Below are 12,121 nucleotides of genomic sequence, written 5' to 3' on the forward strand. Positions count from 1 at the left end.
CCCTGGAAATGTAGCATAATGGTAAATGCTAAACAAAATAAATAAGCATCACCTATTAGAAATAGAGTAAGACATGGGGGGGAGGTACTCTTTTGCGATTGTATTCATCAAAAATGCCATAATATTCTAAAGTACTAGTAAGTATAAAATGAACTGATTATATTAGGTAACGAATAAAAAATAATATACTTCAGAATAATGACAATATAGAGAAGAATCCTTCTGCATTTTATTGCACTCGAATAACATTAAACAGAAGACATTTACATTATTTTTAGGAAATCCATTGATGTTGCCCAGTTTGGCATGTATGTGTGAAGACAAGGCTCATTAATTCAGATATTTGGAATTAAAAGTATTTGAAATGGACCACAGCATAAGGAACCTTCTATTTCCAGAGTTCTAGAGACCATTATATATAAAAAAATTCAGTAGAATTTATTTTACTCATTTATCTGTTATGTCACTCCTAAGTTTCCCTAAAAAAAAATATGGCTTATAAAAAGTAGTGTTCTATAATTCACAATATGAATTAAGAGCATTATTAGAATCTGAGTAGCAACTCTGTATTACCCATATCACAGCTTTAGAAAATTATTGCTTTTCTTAAGTAAGTTATTATTTGGAGTTTCACTGCACATGGGGTCAGCATGCATAACTTACTACATTATAACTATGATCTCTAATGACAAAAAAAAAATAAAACCTCTTTGATTTGAACCCTATAAGCAGCAAAAACATCACCTCATCTTAAAACAATGTTGACATGATCAAGAGCTCCCCTGACAGGGAAGCGAAACGGCTTCTATGGCTTTTTACATAGCTTATGGTCCTTTCAAACGGACATTGTCGCTACCTTCCTTCCTAACAGAGGAGTGTTTCATCACAGCAACTATTTCTGAGCCACGAATTCACCACATTAAAAGTTCCTTCTGGAACTTCAGGGTAGAAAGGAAAAGGCTCAGAGGCTGTGAAACAGCAGCAGCAGGCACCTGGCTCGCTTGGGGAGTGCTCCGGGCCCCCCCTGAACGAACCCCCTAGAGAGGCTGACCCCAGACTTGACTTCGCTGAGTAAGCGTGCACGGTGCTGTCTTTACTGGTAGTGTTGTGAGGGCTTTACTTAGTCAGCCAAAGGCAGAACAGTCTCTAAGTTATACACCAGGAATTTATACAGATGTCCTTAAAATTTAAACAGTGGAAAGCTATTATGTGATCGATATGCGGTGCGAAGAAGTATTTTAGCGTGCTGTATAGCAGGCCATTCCTCTTCCCTAGGCCCTAGCGAGGAATTTATTTCTCCCTCAGTTTCAAAAATAAATTAACCATGATAATTTAAAACTTTCAATGAAATATTATTTTTTTTCTAATGAGCTAAAAGCTATAGAAATCTCACATTTTGAGTTTTGCCCTGAATACTTGAAGCAATGTAGGCTTTTTTTTTTTTTTTAAAGGATATCAGTGCAGAGATATACAACTCAAATCTTCACAGCTCCTAACGACTCTACTCTGTTTTTAAGGGTGCTGAGGCAAGGTAGTCCTATGGCTTTTAAATCCCGTTTAACGCAGTTTGCACGTCAGCCCAACAGAGTGTTCGTGCCTAACAATATATATCAAAGCCCTGCCAACACGTTTGCTGCCACATCATCAATATCATTATTACGTGTTGCCTGGAAAACACACATTAGTACAGGAAAGACTAAAAGCTGTGCCACCAAAAAAAGAAGGGAAAGCAACGCAATGGATTCACTAATGCTACCCAAAAAGGACATGCAGGAATGTAACATCACATGTAACTTCTGTTTCTTAAAAAAAGAGATACCCTAAAATGCCAGTGGACTATGATTCATTGAAAACATCTTTAGTGTTCACTCGCAAAGATCTTGGTGTGCTCAGTAATTACTTCACAAGATCTATCTCAGCCATCTTTTGGAGCGTATGGTTAGGCTGGTCCTCCTGTAGCAGTGGGGCAGTCTTTCTGAAGCTTTAAGTATCTGCAAAAATAAGGGGAAATCTAAATTAAAGGACCAACTAGACACAGGCTGCGAAACTGCTTCATTTTCATTTGACTTTTAAAAACCCACCAACAGAAGTAGATGTTTTTTACTTTTGTGTTGCTGTTTGCTTGTTTGTTTTGCTTTAAGGGCAGCTTGATAACAGAATGATTGCATTTCTTAGGAATGACTAACGACCTAGAGAAGTTCCTGGGATGCTTGCAAAGCTGTTGATGAAAATTGGAGATTCCTTAGAGTATCTGAGAATTACAACTGAATTTAAGAATTTCAATCTTTTGAGAAATAAAAACAATAATTTCTTTCTCCCATCGATGTTTCCACTGTGTTAAAAAAAAAAAAAAAACTAATAGAGAAAAAAATTCTAGTATGGCATTTGAAAGACAAATATAAGAAGGGTTTTCAAGGAGCAACTAGCTACTGTAAGTTGGAGTCAGAATATATCACTTTAATAATTTTATGCCAATTTTCAATGTAGTTGACAATATAAATAGTCAGTAAAGAAAGTATGCAAAATTTTAAAGGAACTAAAAATCATTCCTAACTTTTTCCAAATACTTTCTCATTCCAAACTTTAGTATTGGGTTTATTTTATTCTCATAGCATTAAATTTTCTAAAATTAGAGTTGAAAATGAGCTGGTACACATAAAAGCCCAACCATATTTTGGTACACTTTCTAAAACTGGGTTATACTTATTCCTCCTCTACTCGCTCCCTCCTTCCTTCCTTCCTTCCTTCCCTCCTTAGCTCTCCATCCACCTATTTATCAATCTACATAATATAAGCGTGTGTGTGTGTGTGTGTGTGTGTGTGTGTGTGTAACCAGAAAGTTTTGTCTAAGCAGAATTATTTGGTGCTAATGTGAACTAGAAATTATATGTAGACTTTTATATAGCCAATGAAATGTGTGTTTATGTCCTCCAAAAGACATGTACAAGAATATTCATAGCACCTTTCTTCATAATAACCAAAAACTGGAGACATTCACTACAGCCACCAATGTAGAACAGATTTTTAAAGTATATTTACAGCAATTAGCAATGCATAAGACCAAATTATTTTATGTAACAAAATGGATGAAACTCAAAGACAGGATGCTGAGCAATAAAAACTAGTCACAAAAAGATATATATATATATGTATATATAATTTGTATGAATTGACTTGTGGTTCTATTGAATTAAATTCAAAAGTATTAAATTCAAAAGTAGGCACAACAATCTATACAGTACAGGTGAGGACAGCAGTTACCTGTGGTAGGGTGTTACTGCGAGGGGGAAGAGGAGATTTCTGGGTGCTATAAGCATCCTGAGTAGCGGGTACAAGGATTTTTATACAGATACAAGTTCACCAAACTGTGTGCTCAACATTGGCGCACCTATCTGTGTATAAACTATACTTCAAGAGAAAAAGTTTTAAAAATGAGTTTGACTTTAGGTTTTCTTAGAATTTATCAATTAGCTAGACTGTGAGAGGAATAAGCATTCTGTAACCTGTGCAATCAAAAATATCGTGAGACTATTGGAAGTTGTTCAAAGTAAAATGATGAGTACTGATAAAAAGCAAATAAACTAAAAGCTCAGTTGTTAATTGTGAACAATATGCTTCTAACCATTTAAAGGTGACTCCCCACCAGAGGTGGTTCACCAAGGTGCAAACCCAACATCTCCAACATCAGGCCAGTCATCTCCCTGCTACCCTGTTTCCTCCTGCATCTCCTTTAAGGTTCCATCATGCATTCACTCAAGTCAGAAACACAGGAATCATCCTCAACTCTTACCCCTCAATCAGCCGCCTCTCCCATCAAATTATGTCCACTATGATGTCTATGAAATCCGTCTATCCATCGCTTCCACCACAGTTCAGGCTCCCATTTCTAGATTAATGCATCTGCCCTCTTACCTCCTCTCTAACTCCTCTTTTCAAATCTGGACTTGATCATGTGACTCCTGTGCTTGGAATGTTTCAGTGGCTTCCTGTCACTTTTAGACCCAGCTTCAAAATTTTAAACATCAGCCCTGTCAGGTACGGCTCAGGGGTTGAGTGTCTTCCTATGGACCAGGAGGCCATGGTTGCTTCCTGCTCAAAGCACATGGCCAGGTTTCAGACTCGATCCCCAGTAGTGGGGGTTCAGGAGACAGCCAATCTATGATTAACATCATTGATATCTCTATCTCTGTCTCCTTCTCCCTTTCTCTCTGAAATCAATAAAAATATTTAAAAGAATTTTAAACATCACATTTGAAATGCTCCAAGAAGTGAAGCCTGCCTGCTTTCCCACTGCGTCTTCTTACACCTTATGTGGCACACACCGTCTCCGTCTTTGTTCTGCAGGCACTTCTACCCCTGCTCCCACCTGCCAGCTCCTGTCACTTCTGTCAGCACCTCAAAACCCAGCTCCAGCACAGCACATGGGAGGCCTTACCGCACCCCTTCCCCCACAAAAGTTGGGCTAGGTGTCCCTCCTTCCGGGTGCTGCCCCATGCTCCACTCTGAGAAGTTAACAGCATCACGCTGGCTGTTTTCCTCAGCTGCATGCCCCGGGACTATGAGCACTACAAGGCAGGGACGATGCTGTTGATCATTTATCTGTACTGCCCGGTGCAGCGCCTGTACCATAGTAGTTGCTCAATTTGTATTTCTTGAATAAGTGAATGATCAAATCAGTATCAATAATATGTATACTAGGCACTTTTTATATAAGCTAAAACCTCTCTAGCTGCCATCCTGAAGCTGGTCATGAGCCTTACTGATCAGTGTTAGAAAATGCTGGCTGGCAGGGGCGGCACAGGAGTGAAACCCTCACCACGGCTGGAGTACTGGACAGTGCAACTCGGTATAAACGTAACAAATGGAACGCGCAATCTCCCCTTTCAGAGAGAAAGGAGCAGCAGAGTCACCAGCAAACACTGCTGCTCACATACCCCTGTTCTGAATAACATGATTATAATAGCAAAATATAAAATTCACTTTTTTTCCTAGCATTGGATGACAGGAAAGTCTTGATGAAACCAGTTAGTCAAATGATCTGAAAGTATTATTTGGCAGGAAACTTTACCCTGATAAATTCCCTAACCGATTATTTCTTCGGTCATTCAATTGAGGCTACATATTTTTATGCTGTCATATTGCTAGAAATATGCAGTATAATTTCAAGTAAAAATCTGAGTTTGAAGAGAAAGGTGGAAATCCACTAAAAAAAATAGGGATTCCAAAATCCATTTTTAAAATTCTGGTATTCAAAATAATTAATTTCTAGTATCAATATGATCAATTCTTAGAATGACCTCTTACCTCCTTGCCTGCAAAGCACTTGTACATTTACAGATATAAACAAAAGACAGCAAAATGTAAACTATTGGACAATTTGCTTCTCTACAATGAATCATAATTAACCTTCGACATTTCTAAGTCCTACCTGATGTACTGATACATATTAAGAGAAAAATGCCACAATACATCCTTAGCTTTATCAGGCCAAAACAGCCTTCAGAGCTCATCAGCTCTTACACCTTCATTTATTTAAAATCCTCTAGCGCACAGCAGCTGAGAGTGTGAACTCTGAAGCCAGAATGTAAAGGTCATCTCAGTTCTCCCACTTGTCAGCTCTGTGACCACAGGCAGGCCACTCTGCCTTGCTATGCGGAAGTTTTCTCATCTGTAAAATGGGGACACAGCATGTCTACTTCTTGGGCTATTGGAAATATCGAAGGAGTTATTCATGTCATGTGCTTAGAAGAACACCAGATACTGCTAATAAATGCCAGCATTCATCATCCCCTCGTGTGTGGCTGGATACAACCCTACATCAGACAGTTCCTGCCCCATGGAATTATCACACCAATGACTCCAATCAAGGACTTAATAAGCATTATTAAAACTGTGTAACCTAGTCTTAGAAGGATCAGGAAGGCAAAGTAATCACCAATTAAATTCTGAGGGCCAGGAAAAAGTGAACTAGAAGCCCACATTTCTCAGAGCTCTCCAATTTGAGTTTTCCACTGAATAAAGAATTTAAAGACAGAAAGGCAGCAAGGCGACGGGCCCTACAATTAGTGTGCCCAGGGTTTCTGCAACCACATACATAATTAAACACTATTCCAAAAGCAGTGATCCTACTGAACAAAAGCTCACCAACACAGATTTATGACTTTTGTTATTTTGTAAGACTGAATAATAAAAAACATTGCCTATAAAGTTATGACTGAGGAGATAACAGAAATAAGCAAACCATTAAAAATAACTATGCTAACTCTCGGCCTTCCATTCTCTTTGGGCAAGGTTAAACTGCAACTGTGCAGCGGGTCCATCAAAATTTTATGACACCAAATTACAAGTTACAACTTCTTGAGCGGGTCTTTCAGAATTTAGCTTCCCTTGATCCACTTGAAAGAACAGGCTAATTAATTAGTGAACAGTAATAACCACAGCCACCATTTACTGAGAGCTTATTACGTGCAGACGGTATGCATATTAACTGCTTCGGCAGTTAACTATCTCATCTGAAAACCACTTTCGTCCAGCACCCCAACCGCTTGGTACTTTAGATTTATGTGCCAAGGAAATTCTGGGGCTTAGTCTATAAAACATGGAAATAAAAGCACAGAACTTTTTGGTTAGGACATATTACTGTTCATTACCTTCACTAAAGTTAGGTCAATATTAAAAAAAAAAAAAATAGGAACTGTAACTGGAGAAAGTCAATATTCTAGGAAATGCGTCATTTTAGGAATACTTATAAAACATTTTCTTTAAAGGAGTGGGTAGCCATCAAAATGCAAATCCAGGAACCTGCTCTGCCTTCTCGAGATAGAACAAGGCACTCTGTGACCCATGATTCAACAGGGCCGAGTTAGCGCCAGCAATAAGACAGAACGCTGGCCTTCCCCGCTCTGTGCAACTGTCCTGAACACCAAATACATGGATGCGCAGCAGCCATCACGTAAAAGATCCATTTCTCCATGGGCTCCCTTCTCATTCATATTCTAATGCTAACAACTCAGTTCTTTTAAGAATCTGTACATATTATTATAAATGCATGTGGTATGACAACTACCAAAACGTAAAATACCCATTAAATAAGCAAAGAGGAGCAGAAGTATAAAAAAATATTCTTTGATTACAAAATTTTTTCCCCCTTGAAATTTAGTATTCCAGAAAGTTTGGCAAGCACAATTATTTCTACCAAAATCAACAGTAATGCACATCACTGCTACAAAATTCACATTAGGCATAAAGTGAAAGATAGGAGTAAAAAAAAATGAATATATGACACACACACAAAAAAAGGAAATAAGACACAGAAACAAGAAACATACACTTAGGAAAGAAGTATTGGAAAGTCCTCTCTTCATAAAACATTTCCCCCCACTATGAGAACAGGAGGGTTACATGTCTATTTCTGATTGCAGTATAGTTAATGTCATCTCTGAAACGCATCCACAAACATAGGCCCTGGGGGAAATGCTTTTCCCATTCTTCACTGATGATGAGAGGGACATGTGGGGGAAGGCAGAGAAACGGGTTCACGCGGTGGCTGAAAGGAAAGACCCGGGTACAGACGAGTCTCAGGCAGCCTGGCCTGCCAGGGGCATTCGTGATGGTCTCCAGGAGATAGCGGACTGGGAGGAAGAGGAGTGGTATCACAAAGGTCTGTGCCATTAAACTTGCAGCTTAAGGCAATTCTGATTCCTTATCATCCACCAAATAGTCAACGAAAGGGAAACATAAAATCCCAACTCCTCCTCCTCCTCCTCCTCCTCCTCCTCCTCCTCCTCCTCCTCCTCCTCCTCCCACCACCACCACTACTTCTATTGCCGTGGAGCACAGCAAAAGTCACATGGAACTCTGATCATGAATAGCCCGCAAATTCTAGTCACGTTCTGATGTGTCTTTTCCATTACTTTGAAATGGGGGTCACCTGACCCAAACACAGAAAATTTTCTTTTAAAATTTAAGTTATAATTCATCTTCCTCTCTCACCACTCTTCCTCTTCCTAGATGTAGTTCATTCAGCTAGTGTGAATATCAAGAGCATATTTTATATCGAACAACAAAAAAAGGAAACAGCGATACATCTCACAAAATGTCATACCTGGTGGGATTTCCTGATGCTCCTCTGCTGGGGCCACGTGTGCTTCTGAAATAAACAGCACAGTTACAACCCATTACATGTTGCTGACCAGTGTTTAAAATCCAGCTTGCTGGTATTAAAGGTTCAGTGATGATTTTATAGGCTTCTCTGGGATTCAGTTGCAGTCATTATAAAAACATGTAAGTTTTTACACCATCACAACAAAGGAGAACTAGCTATAGACTTTGTAAAATGTTGTATATTTTTTTCAAGTGTCCTGTACAATGGACTTTACGATATGACCTGCCTAACGGACCAACCTCAACCTCACTGCCAGGCAAAGGAGACGCGAACGAAAACCTAGGATTTCACCACATTTTTCATCACACTTGATAGGAAAGCTGAGGAAAGACATTTAAAGCATCTTGTTTCTTCTTGAAAAAAAAATTTTTTTTAACTCATAACCTAATTTCAATGTGAATGAAACAACACAAAGAAATTAAATTAAAATATAATGTTGAAAATAAACCACTATATCTAATAAAGGTTTTTGAAAAATACTACTCACGATAACATATTCCAAGACCAGCCAAAATGCGGACATGAATTTTTAACATCTTCTCTTTTCGCCTGGTTGCTTCAGCCACTTACAACTAAGCCAACCGCAGATCTCACCGCCCAGTTGTAGGACACACTGATGTAAATTCACGCTATAAAACTGCATCACGTACTGCACCTTCCTATCTGACAGCCATGTGACAGCACCTTCACCTAGAGATGAGGTCAGAGCAGCTTTCCTTCTGCTCCTTAAGGGCCAAGGGGAAGAGTTTCTAATAGCGTTTTCTAAAACCAAAAATATTTATGTAGCCATTTTAATCATTTTTCTTCTGGCATTAATTTGCTTCTAATCATAAAAATGATACAAGCTTAAAACAGAAGATCTGAAAATAGTTTATACGAAAGTAAAAAGGGGACAGAAAAAAAAATCCCTCCTATTCCCCCTTTCCCTTCTTTTAGGGAAGCACCCTCGGCATTGCCTAGCTTCCCGAATTGACTGCTTGTGAATGGCCTGCCTACTGATTTTGTTCTTAATACTTTAGAGACATGTTAGCACGTTATCAACTCTACCAGTGCTTGCTTGTTTGTTTTCTCAGAATTTCTTTTACTTTTGAACATTTCAGGTACATTTGAAAAAAACCATGTGAATCATAAAGTATCACTTGTGTTATTTCCATCACTAAGAAAGCCTTATTATTACTACCTAATTTTATTCTGAATAAATGTAACAAACATATCAGAAATTTATTTTGGTAATGATATAGCAAGAGGATTTTGAAAAGGAAATAGCAAATAAATTATACGAGTACAACCTGAAAGAGTTGCCTATTGATACAACATACTTTTTTTTCCTCCAAGACTTTAAAAAAAATTTTTTTTTTAAACTTTGTTGTAGAAGGTATTACATATGTCCCCTTTTTCCCTCCATTGACTTCTTCTAGCCCGTACCACCCCTACCCCAGGCCTTCACCACCCTATAGTCTGTGTCCACGGGTTATGCATTTATGCATACATTTTTTTTGGTTGATCTTTCCCCACCCCACCCCCCTCACCTTCCCTCTGTGACTGGCTCTCACTCCCATTGAGTTACTCAATAGCTCTCCTGCTCGTTCACGTTCTTCTCCACTGGTTTTCCGCCTGCCTCACAGCTGTTCAGGCTCCAACAAACCTCACAGTGTCGTGATTCCTTAGAGCTCAGCCTGGGGCTGCTTGTCTTCTCCCTCTGTGCTCACCCCAAAATGACCTTAACCACTTCCATGAAGTCAGCACCATCCTCATGATGATGGCGCCCGAACAGGTACACCCACCTCGGATCTCACGCACCTGTTGGGATTGGCATATTCAACTCCCTACTTGCCGCCTCCATCTGGGTCTCTCACATAATTCCCAGACGCCAAACATCTACTGTGGAGACTCTGATTTTCTCCCCTAAACCAGTTCCTACTATGTCCTACTTTTCTTCTCAGCAAATGGCCACAGCATTCGACAGGTATTCAACCCAAACCAAAGTAAGGCCGCCTTTATTCCTCTTTACTTCACAACCATCAGAAAGTTCCATCACCTGTCATTCTAAAACAGATCTCAAGTTCAAAACTCTCCCCTCCATTTCCACCGTCATGATCTTACTCCGGGGCACCACGGCCACCTCCCTGGATTAGTGCCCAATAATTTCCGAACAGGGTGGTCTCTGTTTCCATTATTGCTCCACTCAACCCATTCTCCAACTAGAAGTAACTGTTCACAACATAAAGCAGGCCGTGCCCTATCTTATTAAGTGTTCCCATGGACTCTCACTGTATTTAGATTATAATCCAAATTCCTCCAAGGCCCCACCTAATCTGTTCCCTGTCTTTTTATTGCTTAAGCCAATTCAGGTTTGGTTTTCTGTTCCCTGCAACAGAAAGGAACCCTAATGACACAGATGGGGAAGAACAGAGGGTTTAAGCACAGGACTGATATAGCCAGCTCTGTACTTCTAAAGAGATCTTCCTGAAGACACTGTGGAAGACGGATGTGAAAGGGACGTGCAGGGATTAAGAAGACTGGCTAGAAGATGATGGGGCTGAACGAGATCTCAAAGGCTACAGGGAAAAGAACAGATCTGAGAAGTGCTGAGGTAGCCTGTTCAACAGGATTAGCTATAGAAACAGGGGGAGGGGGGTTCCATGATGGCTCCCACATTTCTCGTTTGGGCATCCAAGTATATATTGATGCCACCAACCAAGGGAAGGGAATACTGGGAAAGAGAAGGTTGGTGGGCGTAAAGATAATGAGCACCCGCCTGCTGTCCACTCCGGTGTGCAGGAGCACAGAAACTGCAGGTGGGCTGAGGGTACACAGTCCAGGGCCCCCCTGTCCACCAACAGAACTCCCCAAACAGCCTCTGCTAAGTCCTCTACTGGCTGACCAAAATGCCTGAAAACAGAGGACCCAACTTTCAACCCATCTCTGCCCGCGGCTAACCCCTCCCCCTGGAATTTAAAGTAGCCCTCCTCACTGCAAGCCAGCTTAGCCACCTCTGGCCTGTAACCTGGGCACTCTCGTCCTCTGACCCCTGAGCACTGTACACCGATTTAAGAGTAAGTGCTTAGGCAATACTTGCTGAATACATGAACACATTGTCAATATGAAAAGTGTAACCATCTCTATAAAATTAACTTACCTTCTAAGATTATGTTTGACTCTTCTACAGTATTATCTAAAAAACAAAATAAAACCCAAACACATATTACATTAACTCAACTCCATGAGATCCCTGAATAACTTATATCCACTCAGATACCTAAATCTGGCACTTTTTAGACTAGTTTCTTACAGAGAGGCTCACAAGTATGTATACTAGCATATCGACTTCAATTTCCGAATTATACTCAAAGCATAGATCAGGTAGGCTGACGTTATCCCCGTTGACAGAAAACTTCCACCATAAGTAGGGAATAAATACAAGGACAATATCCAATTACTTCCTTGGTGAAATGAAAATGTCTTATATTTCTTCCTACATCTATCTCTGTTCCATGAGTTGTACAAGTTTTAACAAATACAAGGGGCTGTCTTGCAGGAGGAAACATTTGCTTAGAGAAAAAGCTTACCTGAGCTTTCCATCCCCCCTTCACTTTCCGATGGTTCATATACTATAAAAAAACACAAGGACACATATGTAATAAATCAATAAAGAAATTAAAAAAAAACCACACACACACACACACACAAAAGAGCCCTTTAGCAATGCATGACTCTCATTGCAACACAACACTGGCTGGGCGGTTCAAGAGCAGAGACACTGTTCTACTTATCCTGGGGCTCAGCCACTGGGCAAGGGCAGGGTACAGAGTGGCCTCACAGGCAACAAGCCCAGATTCAAACTCAAGGTCAGCCACATTTTAGCCACAGGAGCAATTATTTCTGCGTTCTTCCTGTAGAACGGGGAACACTAAGGTTCCTCCCGAATCACTTCTAACCAGGATCCTATACCTTGCG

General features: G+C 40.0%; 1 protein-coding gene across 11 annotated transcripts in view; it reads right to left on the reverse strand.

The window, feature by feature from the left end:
* The window catches only part of ASPH (aspartate beta-hydroxylase), a 179,666-nt gene that overhangs the window by 91,125 nt on the left and 76,420 nt on the right, over positions 1 to 12,121 (reverse strand). For 10 of the 11 annotated variants that reach the window (XR_004972490.1, XR_004972491.1, XM_036338335.1 and 7 more), the window contains 3 exons: positions 11,734 to 11,775; positions 11,304 to 11,339; positions 8,105 to 8,149 (listed from right to left, as the gene is read on the reverse strand). Coding sequence is in view for 9 of the 11 variants with exons in the window: in XM_036338335.1 (XP_036194228.1) it covers positions 8,105 to 8,149; positions 11,304 to 11,339; positions 11,734 to 11,775 (123 nt within the window). In the remaining 2 variants the exon portion in view is untranslated. The remainder of the gene's footprint in view (positions 1 to 8,104; positions 8,150 to 11,303; positions 11,340 to 11,733; positions 11,776 to 12,121) is intronic. The other variant, XM_036338338.1, reaches the window with a different exon arrangement.

This window comes from Myotis myotis, unplaced genomic scaffold (assembly GCF_014108235.1).
Source record: "Myotis myotis isolate mMyoMyo1 unplaced genomic scaffold, mMyoMyo1.p scaffold_m19_p_16, whole genome shotgun sequence".
Taxonomy (NCBI): domain Eukaryota; kingdom Metazoa; phylum Chordata; class Mammalia; order Chiroptera; family Vespertilionidae; genus Myotis; species Myotis myotis.